Source organism: Phacochoerus africanus, chromosome 7 (genome assembly GCF_016906955.1).
Source record: "Phacochoerus africanus isolate WHEZ1 chromosome 7, ROS_Pafr_v1, whole genome shotgun sequence".
Taxonomy (NCBI): domain Eukaryota; kingdom Metazoa; phylum Chordata; class Mammalia; order Artiodactyla; family Suidae; genus Phacochoerus; species Phacochoerus africanus.
The window spans coordinates 24,022,648-24,042,669 of NC_062550.1; the positions used below are offsets into that span (position 1 = coordinate 24,022,648).

The following is a 20,022-nucleotide window of genomic DNA, read 5'->3' on the forward strand; positions in this document are numbered from 1 at the left end:
AAACCATGCTCATTTTCACAGAAAGATTACATTTTTTTCTGGTAAGTATTGTCTGCTGCTTATAGAGCTGTGAGTCAAGGGAAAAACATTCCCTAGTGTGTTTGATACCTGTGCCAACATCTTACACAAATTATGCTTTTATTAGTCTAAATTCTGTCACAATAATCTAAAGTATTACATACAATGAGTTGAGAAACCCACACAAATATAATTCCTTAGAAACAATGGCATTTACACCAAATATACTAACTGCTATCTGGAAGGCAATAAAATGCAAACATATCACAAATTATTTGGAACACCAAAAAAGCTGTTGTCGATAGGAATTCTCTTATCTTAAATGTATTCATTACATACAAAAATGTAAACTAGCCCAAAAGAGAACTTACACTCATCCTAATAAATTTGAAAAAATTAAAAAATTAACAAAGTAAATGGAAATGTAACTTACTGTGGGTAGAAAATGAAATCAATGAAGTCAGCTAAAGAGATTCAAAAGGCAGTTCTTTGAAAAGTCCAACAGCGTAGAAAAACCCCACCCCAATGATGAGTAAGAAAATGAAAATGTTCAATATTTTACTGGAAGATCTGATATGAGAAAAACATCATCAGGATAAATCTGAGTGAGAAGAAATAAAACTATTGCATTTAATTGATTTCAAAGTCTCATTCACATTTTGCTTCTCCGAAATGGAGTTATGTCATACAAATGAATGATATCTACAATTGCTCACAGTTTATTCAACAATAATCTAGAGATAGAAAATAATCTAGAGATAGAAAATGATCTAGAGAAAGAAAACTCAGGAAACCTCCACCTGCGAGTGTGAGTGTGGACTTATAAAAATGGGTGATTGGCAGTGCACCCGCTATTTCCATGGACACATTTGTGGTCGCTTTTTGTCACACTCAGGAATTTGGGGTGAAATGAGTCTCTGAAGCTATGATGACCAAAGAGTAAGTATGTTCACCTTGGTCACTTGCCTCACCTTGACACAGAGATAGAATGATGCTTGCCTCTGAAAACTAAGATGATTTGATTTTTTATGAAAGGGTCTTTTTAAGAAATTAAAGAAGGCAATTTTTTATAGTGATGAAATAAACCCATTACATTCAAATGTCAGCCTGCTTAGGCATTAGTAAAATTATCCCAGTGTAGCATGATCTTTTGAACATCCAGAAGCAACCTTTCTCAATATCTCATTCACTCATGCAAATGATAAATATATAGACACACGCATTGCAGAGAGATGTGTGTGTATTTATGTCCAATAGTAATTACCCCACCCACTTGTAAATTTTACAACAAAAAGCATGTCTTAAGAATAATTAAAGATTATGACCCTGTCCTTCACTATAAATTAGTTTGTTAAACTTGTATCTAGGCACGATAATGATCATACTGGGAGAAAAAAAAAATATGTTTGCAACAAAGAACACTGCTCTGCCAACAGTGTGCCAGCAGAGGGAGGATACGTGTGAACAGGTACATTTCATTCCTATAACTTCAGGTGATCTATGATGTTTGGTCCCTTTATGGTCTTTAAATACCACCTCTCAGGAATTAACTTAGTTCCATTTCTTTAATATGGTGTTTTACACATGAGGTGCTGAACAGTAGAATCTGGGCACAAAGTGGGGGCTGCTTCCTGCCTTCACCTCAGTAGGGAAAAAAGGAAAGACCCAGATGAAACTATTCATAAGGCCTCCAAGGGATGCTTTTCAGTTAGCAATGTAGGAAAATGACAGCCTTTGAGATACACTTGCCAATTGGAAATATTTGAGTAGCATCAGGGGTAAGTGATTTAGGTCCAAAGAGGAAACAGCTAGAAATGGACATAGAGAATTACAAATTATTGATCTCAGTTTGTAATTTCTCAGTGAGGTGTGTTGAGAGGTAGTAAGTGACATCAAAAAAGAGAAAACTCTGAATAGCAAATTGGACAGAAAGAGGAAGGCAGCTATCACTGTGGTCATCAGTATGAGCTCTCTCAACAACAACAACAACAAAAAAGACAAAAAAAAAAGAAGAAAAAAAAAGTATGAGCTCTCAGCATCCACAGGTCATGGCCTAGAGTAATGCCAGAGGGATTAGCAGTAACTCCTCCACCAAAATGAGCTATAGCAATAGCTCCCATGTTCAAAGTTATGGGAAACATCTGTTAAAGACATTTTTAAAAGGAATGCCAATTGCATTGAATGAGGAAGCCAAAAGTGTGTTTGAGGTTAGTAGGTTAAATGTGGGATGTGTACGTTTTAGAGTGAAATTTTTTTTGAATATTTGATTATAAATCTGAAATTCCACTGATTGCATGATATAATTTGAATGAAGCATAGTCTTGAATCTCAACAAAATTATTTCCTCCTTCTGAATGCTAAGATAGTAATAAGCAGAGGGTTGCTAGGGGAACGAAAGGCATTTAACCCAGACAAAGGTGGCTCAAGATAATTTCTCAAAGGAATTCATGTTGAAATGGAGTTTTAACTAAAGAACAACCCCCCTTGACTAAGAAGGCAGCTGCAAGTCTTTCCAGCTGTGCTAGTCACTATGCCACCCTTCTTGTAATAATGTAACAACTGTGTGCTCTCTGTCCAAGCCAGCAGCCCTGCTAATTAGGTACCCGGCATTGCTTATCAGTTCTGCTTCTGTAACCTTGCCTGCTCAGTTTCTTAGGGAGGAACACTGTCTGCTTGGGGATGGGGGAGGTTCGAGATGCTTACATGGGAAAATCAAGACCTTGTAGAGTATAAAAGTTACTGAGAACAAAGACCTGGTGCTCAGACTCTGGAGGTGACTCCTCTGAGCCCGCACCAGTGCTGAATAAACCTTGCTTTTCCATATCTCCGAGTGCTGTTTGTCTCCTTCCGTTCCCACAGTTTTTGCGATTTCCGCAACAATGTAACCCCCTACATGAGTGAAGGATATGTCAGTTAGCCACTGGAGACAGTAGAAGGGAATCTAACCAGACAAACCACTGCAGTGAGATGTACCAATAAATCATTTCAGTTTATGGCAAGCAAATGCTATCACTAGTGGAATGATCACAAAACATTGAGGCACATGTCATCTTCGATATGAGATATTCCACTTAGAAACATAAAAGTAGTGTATTGTTGGGGATCAAATGTTCATATAAACTCTTCTATACATCATTACTGCATGGCCAGTTTTGACTTTTAGAAAGATTGCCTGAAATTTGATGAAATTCCATGCAAACTCATCCTTGAATCTGGTTATACACATTTCGAATAAGGGTTTCTCCAAGGGTAAATGGTTACAAAGCAGGAGTGATGATATATTCATAAGATAAGATCGAGAAGGAAACACAAACAATTGAAGGAGAGAGAGTTCCAGACAAGAATCCATATAAGGCATGTTACAATGCTCAATAATTATTAGTGTTTTTTTATTATTTTTAATTTTTAACAGCCGCATGTGTGGCATATGACAGATCCCAGGCTAGGGGTCGGATTGGAGCTGCAACCAGTGGCCTACACGATAGCCATAGCAACCACAGGATCTGAGCTGCATCTGTGACCTGCACCACAGCTCAAGGCTACTCTGGATACTTAACCCATTGAACCTGGCTGGAAACCGAACCTGCACCCTCCTGGTTACTTGTCGGGTTCGTTATCGCTGAGCCAAAACTGGAACTCAGTATTAGCTGTTTTTTTAGGAAATACACATGAACACTCTAAAATAGGCTATGAAAACTTTTGAGCCATTCAAACAGGTGCCGAGTAGCCATTTGGCCCTGTGCCTAGAAATACAAGGACATAGTTATAATTAGAGATAGAGACTTAGAAATCAGAAGCATATAGATGTTAATTGATGTCAGGGGGTTTGATAAATGAGGATAGCAAGCAAAGAAGTGCTTACTTCTTTAAAGATTTCTAAATGTATCAACGCTATTAAGCAGACAGCAGAATAAATTCCAGAGAATGTGATCTTTGAAAGAAGAAATTCAAAATTTTGTCTTGAAAGACAGGTATGTGACTTAAGCATTGTGAATTGTGTTTACATGCAACAAGATTCATAGCAAACATTATTTATAATAATCCAAATTGGAAGCACAGATAACAATCAATAGAGGAGCACATTAATAAATTAGGGTGTATTCATAATGCAATTCTCAGATTCCAAAAAAGAAAAGAACCACTTCTACAAATAAAAACATGAATGAATTTCTAGAATGTAAAGTTGACAAAAGCTAGACAGAAAAGACTATATTGAGCACACTTCTATTTTTTTTGTCTTATATCTTTTTTTTTTAGGGCCACACCCACGGCATATGGAGGTTCCCAGGCTAGGGGTCCAATCGGAGCTGAAGCCAACAGCCTATGCAATAGCCACAGCAATGCAGGATCCGAGCCACCTCTGCAATCCTACACCACAGCTTATGGCAACGCCGGATCCTTAACTCATTGAGCAAGGCCAGGGATCGAACCTTCATCCTCATGGATGCCAGTTAGGTTTGCTAACTGCTGAGCCACAGTGGGAACTCCTACACTTCCGTTTATATGCAGTTTAAAATAGCTAAAATAAATTGCAAGCATGGGGATAATACTAAAAAGCTCTAAAGAACAGAATGTCATTATCGCATAATTGAAACTTCCCTTAGCTCTAGGAGGCTGAGAGGCAAAAAAAAGGAGGCTAAGAGGCAGTGGTAATCAGGAAACCCCCCCAAGGGCTTCTGGGGTGATCTATTCTTGTTTCTTCAATACATATTATTTAAGCTCCAGCCATTTTTATGTACTCTCCTTTGTTATATTTACTAATAAAAATACTTCCTGACTAAAAACTGCTATAGGGGATTGTGAGCCACAGGGCAGGGCAGTTCTGGGTTTCCTTACCCTGGTGCTCTCTGCCCAGGCGCCCCTGCCCAATACAGTCTCTGGCTTTGTCAGCACCCCTTTCTCCTTGGATTACTCATGTCTGAGGGTTAGGCAAGAGCCCATTCTAGGGGCCTTGAAGGGGTCCCCCTTCCTGCAACAGTAGCATTATTGCCACCATCCATGGTGGATAGTATTGGTAGTTTTTAAACATATTTTTATACTTAACAAATAGTACACAATTGTAAGGAAGACGAAAAGAAGGAAGTAAATTAAAGATGCAGCCCAACAGAAAGGTCAAGCATTAGGTTGATCTGTCCTTTAAATATGTAAAAACAGTAAGTACACACAGTTCAACCCAACAAAAGGAGTATATTGTATTTAGACAGAAGGCCATTAGAGATGACCTCCTTAAAAGCAGTCTCACTAAAACATGCCTGCAGAATCCACATTAGAACTGGCAGAGACTTATTAAGCTCTTATATTTTATGGGAAATCTTGGTGAATGAGAAGAAACAAAGCAGTGAGTTAAAAGCGACAGAGCCCTTGCAGAATGGATTTGTTATTTTAAAGAGAATTTGAACCTGTCACCTAGATATTAAGACAATTGGCAGGATTTCAGCTTTATCACATTGTAAATGTAATAGGAAGTAATAGCAGTTACATTATACGGTATGTATAGATTAATGGCCAAAGAAAGTGGTTCTCAAATTTTGATGTTTCTGAATCACCTAGAGAGATAAAGAATTCAGATGCCAAAGCTCATTAAAGTGGGATAAAGCCTGGGCCTTTGAATTTTTACCACCTTCCCAGGTGGTATATTACTTATATTAGTGCATCAAGACACTGCTTTACTGCAGAATGAACAAGAGTAGAGATTGGGTTCATCTTGGAAATTTATAGATTGTTAGCAGAGAAGATCAGAAAGGTGGTGTCTGTAAGAATCTCTTTTCTTTTTTGTTAAAAATTCTCTTATGAGTTCCCATTGTGGCTCAGCCATAATGAACAGGACTAGCATCTGTGAGGACACAGGTTTGATCCCTGGCCTCATTCAGTGGGTTAAGGTTCTGGCGCTGCTGTGAGCTGAGGTGTGGGTCATAGATGGAGCTCAGATCCTGCGTTGCTGTGGCTGTGGTTATTGTCCAGCAGCTTCAGCCCCCATTCAACCCCTAGCCTGGGAAGTTCCCTATGCCAGGGCTTCGGCCCTAAAAAGACCAAAAAAAAAAATTTTTTTTTACACATAGCAGTGTCAAATTTTACCAACTTCTATTACAAAGACCCATAGAGACAAGATGATTAAGTTCTGTAAGTGCATTAAATAAATAGTAAGAACTCCAAGCAATGAACAGTTGTAATTGTTTTAATTCAACTGGTGATTACCAAAGAATTATTGGAAGAAAAAGGATATCAGACTACCAGTGAAATCACCACTTTGTCAACAATCTCTTCTGCTCTTGTGACTAAAGTTGGATTTAAAAACAAAGGCATTCACAATGTCAAAAGCAATTGGAAAAAAAAATGGAGAAAGGGGGAGAGCTATAAAAATAAGGTCTCTAGGAAGTACCCACTGTGGTGCCGTGGATTAAGAATCTGGCATTGCCATAGCTGTAGCTTAGGTCATAGTTGCAGCTCAGAGTTGACCCCAGACCAGGGAACTCCATATGTCCTGGATGCAGCTAGGGGGAAAAAAAAAAAAAAGATCCCTAGTGCAGTAAAAACAATTTTGAGAAAACATCCCTCAGCCAACCGTGGAATACACTTCCAGCTGAGGACAGCTACCTATTGATGGTTCACTGTTAAGTCCAAGATGAAAATCTATGAGAACTGCATTCAGTGAAGTTTTTTGCTAGTATCCATTGACAACATGATTTTGGTACCACTTTTTTCAGTATCGATCTCAATTTTCTAAACAGATTGGGCTGAAGTCCGCAGCCCATGATGAGAAACCATACAAGACTCACGACATTCATTCTGCTGGGACTGACTGATGACCCACAACTTCAAGCTCTCCTATTTATCTTCCTGCTTGTCACCTACATGCTGAGTGTGACTGGCAATCTGACGATCATCTCCCTCACCCTAGTGAATTCTCAGCTTAAATCTGCCATGTACTTTTTCCTCCAAAATTTCTCCTTCTTAGAGATCTCATTCACTACAGTCTGTATTCCCAGATTCCTTTATAGCATGTCTACTGGAGACAAGACCATTACTTATAATGCCTGTACTAGTCAGCTATTCTTTTTCATCTTTTTTGGATCAACAGAATTTTTTCTCTTGGCCATCATGTCCTATGACCGCTATGTGGCCATCTGCAAACCCCTGCATTATGTGACCATCATGAACAGCCGAGTCTGCAGAAGGTTTGTCCTCTCCTGTTGGGCTGGAGGCTTGTTCATAATCCCTCTACTTAGCCTAGGCTTAAATCTGGAGTTCTGTGACTCTAACGTCATTGATCATTTTCTCTGCGATGCATCACCTACCCTCAAGATCTCTTGTTCAGACACATGGTTCATAGACCAGATGGTTATAGCCTGCGCCGTGATGACCTTCATCATGACCCTTGTGTGTGTGGTTCTTTCCTATGTATACATCATCAAGACAATCCTAAGATTCCTCTCCGCCCAGCAAAGGGAAAAGGCTTTTTCCACCTGTTCGTCCCACATGCTTGTTGTATCCATCACCTATGGAAGCTGCATCTTCATTTACATTAAGCCCTCAGCAAAGGAAGAAGTGGACATTAATAAGGATGTGTCAGTGCTCACCACTTCCATTGCCCCAATGCTAAACCCCTTTATAAATACCCTGAGGAACAAGCAAGTGAAGCAGGCATTCAGTTATTCAGTCAAAAGAATGGCATTTTTCTCAAAGAAATAGGAAAATACTGAAATTGTGGATCCAAATTATTATGACAGCTTGGTATGAACTTTTTTTGTCTTTTTGCCTTTTCTAGGGCCGCTCCTGTGGCATATGGAGAATCCCAGGCTAGGGGTCGAATTGGAGCTGAAGCCACTGGCCTACACCAGAGCGTAGCATGGGATCTGAGCCACGTCTGCGACCTACATCAGCAACCTCATGGTTCCTAGTCAGATTTGTTGACCACTGTGCCATAATGGGAACTCCCAGTTTGGTATGGTCTTTAGCACAGGAACAAAGAAGATCAGCAAACTATTTTTGATGAACAATAAATAGAGGAAGAGAAAGTAAGCATTATATACTGTAAGAGCAATGTGACAAAGTTAATATTTGGTGAACGAAGCAATAAAAAAAAATTGAACTTTAAACTTATGCCTTTTTTGATTCTTTTTAAAGTAATTCATCTGTACTGTATTTACAAAAATATGAGTATGCAATAAATTGAAAGTAGTTAAATGCTAATTCTGCACCATAAACACTTTGGGAAAGACTAGATTAAAGGGCCTTAGGTTTTTAAATGATTTCGTATCTTTGAAATCATCACGATAGTCAGACAAAGTGTCTAAAAACATTTTTGTTCTTGGAGCTAAAACAGATACTAACTGGTTTATTTTTTCCCCTCCTTGCAAAACAAATGGGCTATGGTACCATCTGCCATTAAAAGAGATTGTCCAGGAGGCCAAGAGAAATTACACTTTGAAACCGGTGTCACCTATTCAGCAAACAGCTCAACTGTGCAAGTACGTGAAAGATGATGATGACGATGGTGACGACAGAGATGCTGGCATCCACATACCCGGCAGGATCATTCTCCAGATGTTAGTACCAAAAAAAACTTTCTAAAATCTTGAAAATTCTCATCACATAAAGGAAAGTTCTATATCTAGATAAGCTGACCGATGTTAACAATACTTATTGTGGTAATCATTTCACAATATATACAAGTGTCAAATCATCATACCAGAAACTGATATAATTCTTTATTTCAATTACACCTCAATAAAAAGGGATTAGCAGATATCAATTCCTATATGTAAAATAGGGAAACAACTAGATCCTCTATATAACAGGATACTATATTCAATATCTTGTAATAAACTATAATGGAAAAGAATGTGAAAAGGATATATACATTTTATTATATATATTATATATATGTGACTGAATCACTTTGTTGTACACCTGAAACTAATACAACATAGCATTTCAATTTAAAAATTTTTTAAATACTTTCTAAAAATCAGAAAATGTACTCCACGCAAAAAGAAGTATATTGTATCATCAAAGAGGAAGACTAACATTACAGAGCTGGAGATAAATCTTCAATGGGAGTTTATAATAGATAGGAAAATTAAAAAAAAATCTCTTAGGAAGAAGCAGGCTAAACACTGAAACAGACAGAGAGAGAGAGAGAGAGAGAGAGAGAGAAAGCAGCTAGGTTTTGCACAAATACAAGAACAAATTCCAGTAAACTCAACTGGAAAAGTGTATGGAAAACTCAGGTTCATACTGATCAGATCAGTAGCATAAAGTGAGAAAGAACAAAAAAAGTCTGAACCTCTGTTCTGTATCAGTTCTCAAGGAAAACTCTTGAGAGTATGAAACTCTTCATACTCATTATCAAAATCTTTCTATATTTCTCTCCCTAGTCCTCTGTGTCTGGGCATGTGGAATACATTTGTCTCTCTAATATTTTATTTCTAGATTCTTGTTCATTCCTGAAATATTGTTCTTTTCCTTCTTTAGCTTGTCCTTTAGATAAATCCCATTCATCCTTTGGATCTCAGCATAGTGGCAATGCCTTGGGGACTTCGCCTGTGGCTCACATCATAATGTCAACACCTTGGGAAATCTTTCCCTGGCCTCTTCCCAAAGCGCACTTTCTTCCCATTTTCCCAAACCCTCCACCCCCATTGCAATAATCCTTTTGCATAAAGTCTGTCCATACTAAGTCTGTATTTATTTATTCTGGTTATGGCAAAATATAACAGTATGGATACTTTCTGAGTTTATTGCCTCTTTAATCCTATTAAAAAGTAGACATTGAAAGTTCCTATGTGGCACAGTGGGTTAAAGATCTGGCATTGCCACAGCTGTGGCACTGGTTGCAACTGTGGTGCTAGTTCAGCCCCAGGCCTGAGAGCTTCCACGTGACATGGGTGTGGCCAAAAAAAAGTACACAAAATTATCCTTCCAAACAATACTTTTGAGACTTTATGAGATCACATAGCAACAGATAACTTCTCCTGTGGTTGTGAAGAAAAAGAAAAACAGAACCTAGTCATAGAGGATATATGAAGTCAGGTGGAATTTTATCAGAGTCATTCACTCTACTCCTATAAACTGAATTGCTCCTCCTGCTTTCAGGGAAGACAAAGGAAGGTCAAACTATCTCCTCACCTCTGCTCCTGTTTTGCTCTGTGTACCCAACAGGATTTTCATTCATCACTTTACATATACAGTAATTGAAATACAATCATACAATTATGAAAAATAACCATAACCACTAGAATCAGGGTGCCTTGATTTTAATCCTAACCTTACCAATTACTGGTTGCAGGACATTAAGCGAGTTGTGCAACTATAGGAATTTGATTTCTTGGTCTGCAAAGTGAAAACAATGGTAGCTGCAGCATATATAGAGCTGTGAAGACATGAGATCATGCACATAAAGAGCGCTGAAAAGTTTCTGGTGCTTAGCAGACATTACTGTTATTATTAATCCTTAAATTGGACAATATCATGCCAGTGTTCTCCCAGCAGCACAACATCTAATGAGAATTGTATTAATTTACAGCCTGGTCCCTTTTCAGTGTAGCTCAGCTTTAAAGATATTTTTCTCCCTATCTTCTAGCTTGAATCATTTTTAATGAGGAATCTGAGATTATCTGTCCCTAGACCTGCTTTATTGAGATTTTCATGTCACTTGTCTGAGGAATATTTTTATTATTATTATTGATTTACAATGTTTCATCAAGTTCTGTTGTACCAAAAAGTGACCCAATCACATACATTTCCCTGTGCTGTACAGTAGGATCCCATTCCCCATCCATTCCAAATATAACGGTTTGCATCCAAAATACCCCCAAAATGCCCATCCATCCCACTCCCTCCACTTCCCCCCTTGGGAACCCCGAGTCTGCTCTTCTTGACCATGATCTTTTCTGCTGTTTGTTTGTTTGTTTTTAGATAGGATCATCTGTTTCATATTTTAGATTCCACAAACAAGTGATATCATATGGTATTTGCCTTATTCTTCCTGGCTTACTTCATTTAGTTTGAGAGTCTCTAGATCCATCCATGTTGTTGCAAATTGCATTAGTTTGTCTTTTTATGGGTGAGTAATATTCCACTGGATACATGTGTCACATCTTCTTAATCCATTCATCTGTGAAAGGACATTTAGGTTGTTTCCATGATTTGACTATTGTGAATAGAGCTCCTATGAACACAGGGGTACATGTACTTTTTTTTTTTTGGTCTTTTTTTTGTTGTTGTTGTTGTTGTTGCTATTTCTTGGGCCGCTCCCGCGGCATATGGAGGTTCCCAGGCTAGGGGTTGAATTGGAGCTGTAGCCACCGGCCTACGCCAGAGCCACAGCAACGCGGGATCCGAGCCACGTCTGCAACCTACACCACAGCTCACGGCAATGCCGGATCGTTAACCCACTGAGCAGGGGCAGGGGCCGAACCTGCAACCTCATGGTTCCTAGTCAGATTCGTTAACCATTGTGCCACGATGGGAACTCCCCATGTACACTTTTTAATGAAAGTTTTATCTGGGTATATGCCCAGCAGTGGAATTGCTGGATCATACGTTAGCTCTATATTTAGTTTCCTGAAGTATCTCCATAGTGTTTTACATAATGGTTGTACCAATTTACATTCCCACCAACATTGGAGGAGAGTATTTTTTCTCCACACCTTCTCCAGCATTTGTTATCTGTGGACTTAATGATGGGCATTCTGACTGATGTGAGGTGGTACCTCATTGTAGTTTTGGTTTTCATTTCTCTAATAATTAGTGATATTGAGCATTTTTTCATATTCCTATTGGTCATCCATATGTATTCTTTGGAGAAATGTCTGTTTAGGTGCTCTGCCCACTTTTCCATTGGATTGTTCGTTTTTTTGTTGATGAGTTGGATGGGTTGTTTGTATATTTTAGAGATTAGGTCCTCGTCTGTTGTATTGTTTTGGCAAAGATTTTCTCCCCTTCTGTGGGTTGTCCTTCATTTTTTTTTTTTTAATGGTTTCCTTTGCTGTGCAAAAGCTTTTGAGCTTGATTAGGTCCCACTTGCTTTATTTGTGTCTTAATTGTTATTATTCTAGGAGATGGATCAAACAAGATATTCCTGTGATTTATGTCAAAGAGCATTCTGGCTATGTTTTCCTCTAGGAATTGTATACTGTCTGGCCTTATATTTAGGTCTTTAATCCATTTGAGTTTATTTTCGTATATGGTGTGAGATAGTGTTCTACTTTCATTCTTTTACATGTAGGTTTCCAGTTTTCTCAGCACCATTTATTGAAGTGGGTATCCTTCTTCCATTTTATGTTCTGCCTCCTTTGCCATAGATTAGTTGACCATAGGTACTAGGGTTTATATTTGGCTTTCTCTCCTGTTCCATTGGAATATATTTCTGGTTTTGTGCCAGTACCATTTTGTTTTGATGACCACAGCTTTATAGTATTGTCTAAAGTTAGGAAGTTTGATTCCTCCATTTTCATTTTTCTTTTTTGATACTGCTTTGGCTATTTGGGGTCTCTTGTGTTTCCATACAGATTTTAAAATATTCTGTTCTAGTTCTGTGAAGAATGTCTTGGGAAACTTGATAGGGATTGCATTGAATCTGTAGATTGCCTTGGGCAGTATAGTCATTTTGACAATATGGATTCTTCCAATCCAAGAGATGGTATATATTTTTCTCTGTTTGAGGAATTTAACTCAAATTATGATAAGGATTATTATGGTCATTGGTGTCATTTCCTTTGTTTTTATCCCTCTTGGTGATTATTGACCTGTTTTGTTTATCATCAATTTTGTACATTTTCATACATTTTTATTTTTTTAGGGCCACACCTGTATCATAAAGAAGTTCCCAGCCTAGGATTGAATCAGGGCTGCAGCTGCTAGGCTATGACACAGCCACAAGCAAGGCTGTATCCGAGCCATATCTGTGACCTACACCATGGCTCGTGGCAATGCCAGATCCTTAACACTGAGCAAGACCAAGGATTGAACCCACATCCTCATGGATCCTAGTCAGGTTCTTGACCCACTGAGCCACAACAAGAATTCCCTTTTTCATATATTTTTATTTCTTCCAATACTTTTCTGTCTTTCCTGCCCAGCCCCTGCCATGTATAATTCTTAACTCCAATTGATCTAACATGTTAGATCACATAATATCATCCTGTAGGTTTTTAATCTACTTCTGTCTTCAATATACTTTTTTATAATAACTAAAAAGCCTTTTGACATTATTTATAATGCTATTAAAGTCATTCAGTAAATTTAATTCAGGTATTATATTTCATTTCTCAGTTAACAATTTGGTTTGTGTGTTTTTGTTTGTTTTTTTTAGGGCCAGACCTGCAGCATAAGAAATTCCCAGGCTTGGGGTCGAATTGGACGTGCAGCTGCAGGCCTGTGCCACAGCCACAGCAATGCAAGATCTGAGCTGCATCTGGGACCTATGCTGCAGCTTGTGGCAACACTGGACCTTTAATCCACTGAGCAAGGCCAGGGATCAAACCAGCATCCTCACAAACAGTATTATAGGTTCATAACCTGATAAGCCACAATGGGAACTCCTGGTTTGTATGTATTTCTTAAGTAGGAATTTCTCTTCTGTAATCCAGCTAGAATACAAAAATATTCTCACTAAAATAATACAGACTCTTCAAAAAATTATAAACATGGAATCCTCAAAAAATTACATGTAATATCAATTTATTGTATTAAATATATATTATATACATATATTCATTTAATAATTGCAAAAATATAAAATTATCTATACACTGAACTTTTTTGTTTTAATCCACTATTATAGTGACAAAATATAATGGAACTAAATTTAATTAAATTTGAGATGTTAAATGGGTCCCTAAAAAAGATTTATATTTATCTTTATAATTTATTAAGCAAATTAGTCGTTATGATTATTGTTTATATTTTTAAATATTAAATATAATATCTTTTGATAAAGTTGCTGATTTATAATCTGAAAATATTTTTCCAAAGTATATTAGTTATCTCTAGATTATGATATCATATAGATTTTATCTGATTAATTCTTGGAATAGTTTTATTTATTCACATAAAAAGTAAATGCAAGAGAAAAGCTGGGCTCTTTGATCCTCAGAGTGATTTGGATGATACAAATATAAATAAAAATTATTTAGAATTGCACCTTATCTCATTCTTATTGTCTGTGCTCCAGTCCCTAAGCTGTTCCTTCTGCTTTCCCTTGCGGCTCCTACTCCTCAGAACTGCATGTTTTAGGCTTTTGGCGAACATTATGACACAAAGATGCCATAGTGATTTTATTGAACCTGGGTCTCTGAGCACCCTTCTGTTGATTCATTAAGTTGTAAGTGTGCTAAAAAAAAAAAAATCAATCTTATTAATGTATCAACTTCTCTCTGCCAAGGAAGTCAGGATATCAAGATCTCCAAAATCTGAGAGAATTCTTGGTAATTCTCAGTCTCAGAGCTGTTTTTATTTTCAGCAAGACAAAGTATTTCTTTGACTTGTAAGAGCCACTCTTATGAGGAAAATTTTATACTATTTGGTGATGAATAATAGAATTACACATTCCAAATGGAACATGAATACAGAGTGAGATTATGAGCAATAGAGATCAGAAAGACACAACAAATAAAGGTTATCTTTAAGTAATGTTGCTAAACAACTACTTGAAGTTATGACTGACTGGCAAAAAAGTAAGTACACTGAAGGCTTTATTTTCATTGTCCTTTGTAAGAAACAGCCATAAATTCCTATGCTAAAAGATGCATAATATCCATCTTTACCAACTCAAAGCTTTTAGTGTAAATTGCAACATATGGTAAGGAACTAAAAATTATGTTAGATGTCATTTTAAAAAATAATTAATTTGAATAGATAAAAACAATGGGGCAGGTTGATTTTAAAGCATTAGCTGGAGTTCCCATTGTGGCACAGCGGAAATGAATCCGACTAGGAACCATGAGGTTGCAGGTTCGATCCCTGGCCTTGCTTAGTGGGTTAAGGATCTGGCATTGCTGTGGGTCTGGTGTAGGTCAGCAGCAGCAACAGCTCTGATTAGACCCCTACCCTGGGAACCTCCGTATGCCATGGGTGCAGCTCTTAAAGGACCAAAGACAAAAAAAAAAAAAAGCATTAGTTAGTATAGTATAGTTTGAGAAATATCAAGACAGTAAATGCCTACCTTATTTTCACTCACAACTTAACAAAAACAAAAAATACAAATACACATGGACACATACACACAAATGAGGTCATCACTCCCATGTAAAACAAGGTCATACAGACTCATGATTTATCATCTCATTTGGCCTCTCTCCCTTCACTACAAATTCTGGTTCTTGAGGAAGTCTAAATAAACAGAAATGAATGCATTGCATCCTAAGTTTAACATCCTTGATGTGTAATATTGAGGAGAAACTGAGTCTCATGGATGAACCTCATTAATTTTGAGAAAAAAATATTTACTTCTAGAACCCTGAAAACGCACTGCAGTGTGAAAGGCTGAGTTCAGGGTCACAGTGATGCCCTAAGTGCCCATGACTAGGACAAGGAGAAGAAGTTGAGCTGCGGAGTGCTTTTCACAACATCCCAGATTCACTTGCCTATGGTTGTACCCTGGGTTGCCCTTAATTTGAGGGAAGCTTTCAAAAGTCCTCAAGCAAAGAAAAACCAAAGCCATTTCCTTCCCATAGTAGTATCTGCAAACCCTGAAGCTTTACTGAGGACACAATTTGTGTGTGTGAAAGTTGAGCCTGCTACATGTCAGTAGGAAGAGTATATTTTGAAGGAAGACAATAAAATGTATAATGACATAAAATAATTTCCATTCTGTGAGGGGAATTTCCTATTTGTTCAGTGACATCGGGAGGCACTGAATGAAGGCCGAAAATAATTGAAGGCGATGTCTGTAATTAATTGGAGCAAGCTGAGGAAAAATTTTTAGAAAATTCTCTCAGAATTACAAGGTATTCGACCACTAGCTTATATAACTCATGGCTAGAAATGCTAAGCCATAAGCATTGTGAACAAAAATAAAACCATATGATCAGAGACCAAGGCAAGGATTAGAATACAGTTACTACTTGTATCCGCAATAAAAATACTACTCATAAACAAGATGTTCACTTCAAGACAGTCAAGCCAGTTTTTTTTTGTTTGTTTTTTTGTTTTTTTTTTGGGGGGGGGCATTTCTAGCCATTGCTGAGTCCTCATTTTGGCTTCATGCACTCTTTTCAAGTATCTCTGAATTCTTCCTGCAGATTGGGCAGAAAGCGAGAATCCATGATGAGAAACCACACAATAACAACATTCATCCTTCTGGGACTGACTGATGACCCACGAATGAAAGTTCTGATTTTCATCTTCCTTTTCTTTACCTACATGTTGAGTGCAGCTGGGAATCTGACCATTATCTCCCTCACCTTCATAGATTGCCGCCTTAGGACAGCCATGTACTTTTTTCTCCAAAATTTCTCTTTCTTGGAAATCTCATTCACAACGGCTTGTATTCCCAGATTTTTGTACAACATAGCAATGGGTGACAAAATCATTACTTATGCAGCTTGTGCTGCTCAAATATTTTTTACTTACCTTTTTGGGATAACGGAATTTTTTCTTCTGCCATCATGTCCTTTGACCGCTATGTAGCCATCTGCAAACCCTTGCACTATGTAACCATCATGAACAACAGAGTCTGCAATAGGTTAATCATCAGCTGTTGGATGGCTGGTTTGTGCATCATAATCCCCCCACTAAGCCTGGGCCTCAATCTGGAATTCTGTGACTCTAACGTCATCGACCATTTTTTCTGTGATGCCACTCCTCTGCTAAAGATATCATGCTCAGACACACGGTTCATAGAGAGAATGATTTTAGTGTGTGCTGTGCTGACATTCATCTTGACCCTTGTGTGTGTAGTTCTGTCCTACATTTATATCATCATGACAATTCTAAGATTCTCTTCCTCTCAGCAAAGGACAAAAGCCTTTTCGACCTGTTCTTCCCACATGATTGTGGTTTCCATCACTTACGGCAGCTGTATATTCATCTACATCAAACCTTCAGCCAGGAAAGAGGTGGCTCTTAATAAGGGAGTTTCCCTGCTCATTTCTTCTATTTCACCCACGTTGAACCCTTTTATTTATACCCTGAGAAACGAGCAAGTGAAGAAAGCCTTGAATGACTTGATCAAAAGGATTACGTTCTTCTTCAAAAAGTAAGAAAAAAGGTACTTGATGCATCATGATGAAAGCATGAATATTCCTTCAACATTTCTGGTAAAATTCTAATCATATTAGAGTCTTCAATAATCTTTTTTCCAGTTTTATTAACATTTTGCAACTTCTTTAACTTTACTGATGGGCAACTATTACCATTTGACTCTTCTCTTCCATATCTATTTAACAATTCCATCCACATGGATATGTTTATAATAAAATTTGAGTTAAAAGTTATAAACGGGTAATGCAGTAATAAAAAGCACAAATTTTTGTAAGAATATGTTATAATTCCAGAACTAAGAAAAATATGATTGATTGAAATACTGTAAAAATTCTAACTGGAGCAAATACCTGAGAAATTGTCAGTACAAATTTATCATTTTCAGTGTTTTGTTATCTTATAGCAAATAACAGAAATCCCTGGGTGAGAGAGAGAAAACAAAACAGCTTGAGCCTGACACTAAGTATGGCATAGATTGGAGAAGAGTGAATAAAGATACTTTAAAATATATCCGAACAGAGTGAATTTAAATAGAAATGGAATATAGGATCGCAACAGTCACATGATGAAAAAATTTAGAAATGGCACAATAAAGTGAAACTTCAATTAATGAATTGATGCACATTCAATGGAACGTAGAATTATAATACAATCTACCCAACCACAAATTCAGAAAAACTTGAGTGTTTTTGTCCACCAGCTTAAAAAAAAAGAAAAAGAAGAGAAACGGATCCCCTAACATAACTTAAATCCTGATTGTAGATGCATGCAAGTGGAGTTTTTAAAGTCTACAAATCAGACATAAAATTCAAAATGTAAATAGTTAAAATAAATCCTTTAAAATTAAGTGCATAATACCAATTAAATATCAATTAAAAATTTGGGGCTGAAATTACAGCATATCTAACAAGACACAACACACTAAAAATCCATTTTTAAAGCATATATATCTATAAAAATCTGTAGTATAAAGTACATTTGTGTATATAAATTTTTACTTGAGAGTAATTTATGTACCTACACATATTTTATATTATTTTTTAAGTAGGTTGAAAGCAAAGAGACTCATACTCATCTGAAACAATTCAAAAATACCATAATGAAACAGAGAAGAGTGAACAACGAACATTTAAAATAAAAAGCAAAAGCAGTTAACTGTAAAATTTAAAGTGTACACATCAGAGACTGATTTTCTTAAAACTGTGGAAAAAATAATTTTACATCCCAAATATCGGGAAAAAGGCAGAAAGCAACATATTCAAGATGAATAATTAGAAAAAAGATATAAATATCAATACTTAAGAAATTCAAATACATATAAATACATGCTGCATTCAATTTGACAACAAAAGACAGAAAAATTGGAAGCAATAACAAATTCTTAGCAAGACATGAAAAAAAGAAATTACAAATGAATAAAGCAATACTGATAAAATATACTGGGAAAGTGAATAAATTTCTGCCTTTAATGTGGAAACAGGATAAATTTGTTTTTTAAAAACTCTCATTAACTTTAAAAAAATATCCTAATTAGTTTCGGCTTAAATTGATCCATTCCAAATCATAGAAAAGGAAAACAACACAATTGCATTTTTAAGTGTAAAAATAGAATTTTTTTATATAAAATATCTGTAAGTACATTTTAGGAAAATATTAAAAGAAAAAAAGATTATGAACAACTATATTTTAATCTACCATGAAAAGTTAGATCTCTGTAAAATCTATCCACACACTTTATCATATGAATTTTTAAAGTTAGACATCATAAGAATAGATAAGTAGATGCTTAAAAACCTTTAATAAAATTTAATAGTCATGAAATAATCACAAGTAAACTAGGAATATGTTAAAAAAACTATTTATAAAAATATTTAAAAAAATAAAATACCAATAGATTATAAATGTAAATCAGGAAATAAATATGGATGCTGAGTCTCCTCCTTGTTATTCAACATTGTTTTGTATGATCTTAAAAAGTCATAAAAAAATAAAAGTCATTATAAATACTAGACAAAAATACAAAAGTAACTTTTTGCAATTTGAATATGCATGTTTTAAGTATTGCTAATTCTGAATACAAAAGGTGTTTATAATGTATGACAGCTAAGCATTTACATGGTAAGTTAATTGGCAACATCTTTTATGTCTGTATCAGTAAAAGAAATCATTCTTATGGATTAATATTTTAATTTCATAGAAAGACATACAAACTCTTCTGCTAACACTGAAGAGGGTATAAATGCAAGAAACTAATAGACAATAGAATTTAGAAAAGCATTTAAGTTGGATAAGTAAGGACTATATTTTTAAAAAAAGTGGCCTACTTCTATATACCAATAAAACCTGAAAAGCAAAATAAGTAACTAATTTAAATCATAACAATAACAAAGGGACTTCACTAAGAAGTGAAACACGGTTTTCTAAATGAAGAAAGAGATAAAATCCATTTAAAAACATAAAATCATGAAAATATATAATTTTTAAAGTTATCTCATTCTTGGATGCAAAGCAATAGACCAAAAGTATTATAACTCACCTAAAACTAACATAAAATTTAATGCAATTCTCATTAAATTCCAACAGTTATGCTATTAATTCACATAATTATTTCCAGATGCACTTGGAAAAATAAAACTCACAAATATCCCACAAATGTACAAATAAGATCCATTGAAATACATTTAAAATATGTTTTGGTGGAGGAATAGTTAATGCACAGAACAAAAAATATGGAAAAAGGAGTATCCACAGTGGCACAATGGGATCAGCAGCATCTTGGAAGTGCTAGGACCCAGGCTC

General features: G+C 36.3%; 2 protein-coding genes across 2 annotated transcripts; both read left to right on the forward strand.

Moving 5' to 3' along the window:
• Positions 1 to 6,768: 6,768 nt before the first annotated feature.
• On the forward strand, positions 6,769 to 7,707 carry LOC125131715 (olfactory receptor 6C2-like). The gene has a single exon (XM_047788485.1). It carries the CDS (start codon positions 6,769 to 6,771, stop codon positions 7,705 to 7,707), a length of 939 nt encoding a protein of 312 aa, XP_047644441.1.
• An 8,580-nt stretch (positions 7,708 to 16,287) lies between these two features.
• On the forward strand, positions 16,288 to 17,222 carry LOC125131717 (olfactory receptor 6C2-like). Its single transcript, XM_047788486.1, is given in 2 exon segments — positions 16,288 to 16,618; positions 16,621 to 17,222. Coding segments are annotated over 2 exon segments (933 nt in total).
• The last annotated feature ends 2,800 nt before the right edge of the window (positions 17,223 to 20,022 follow it).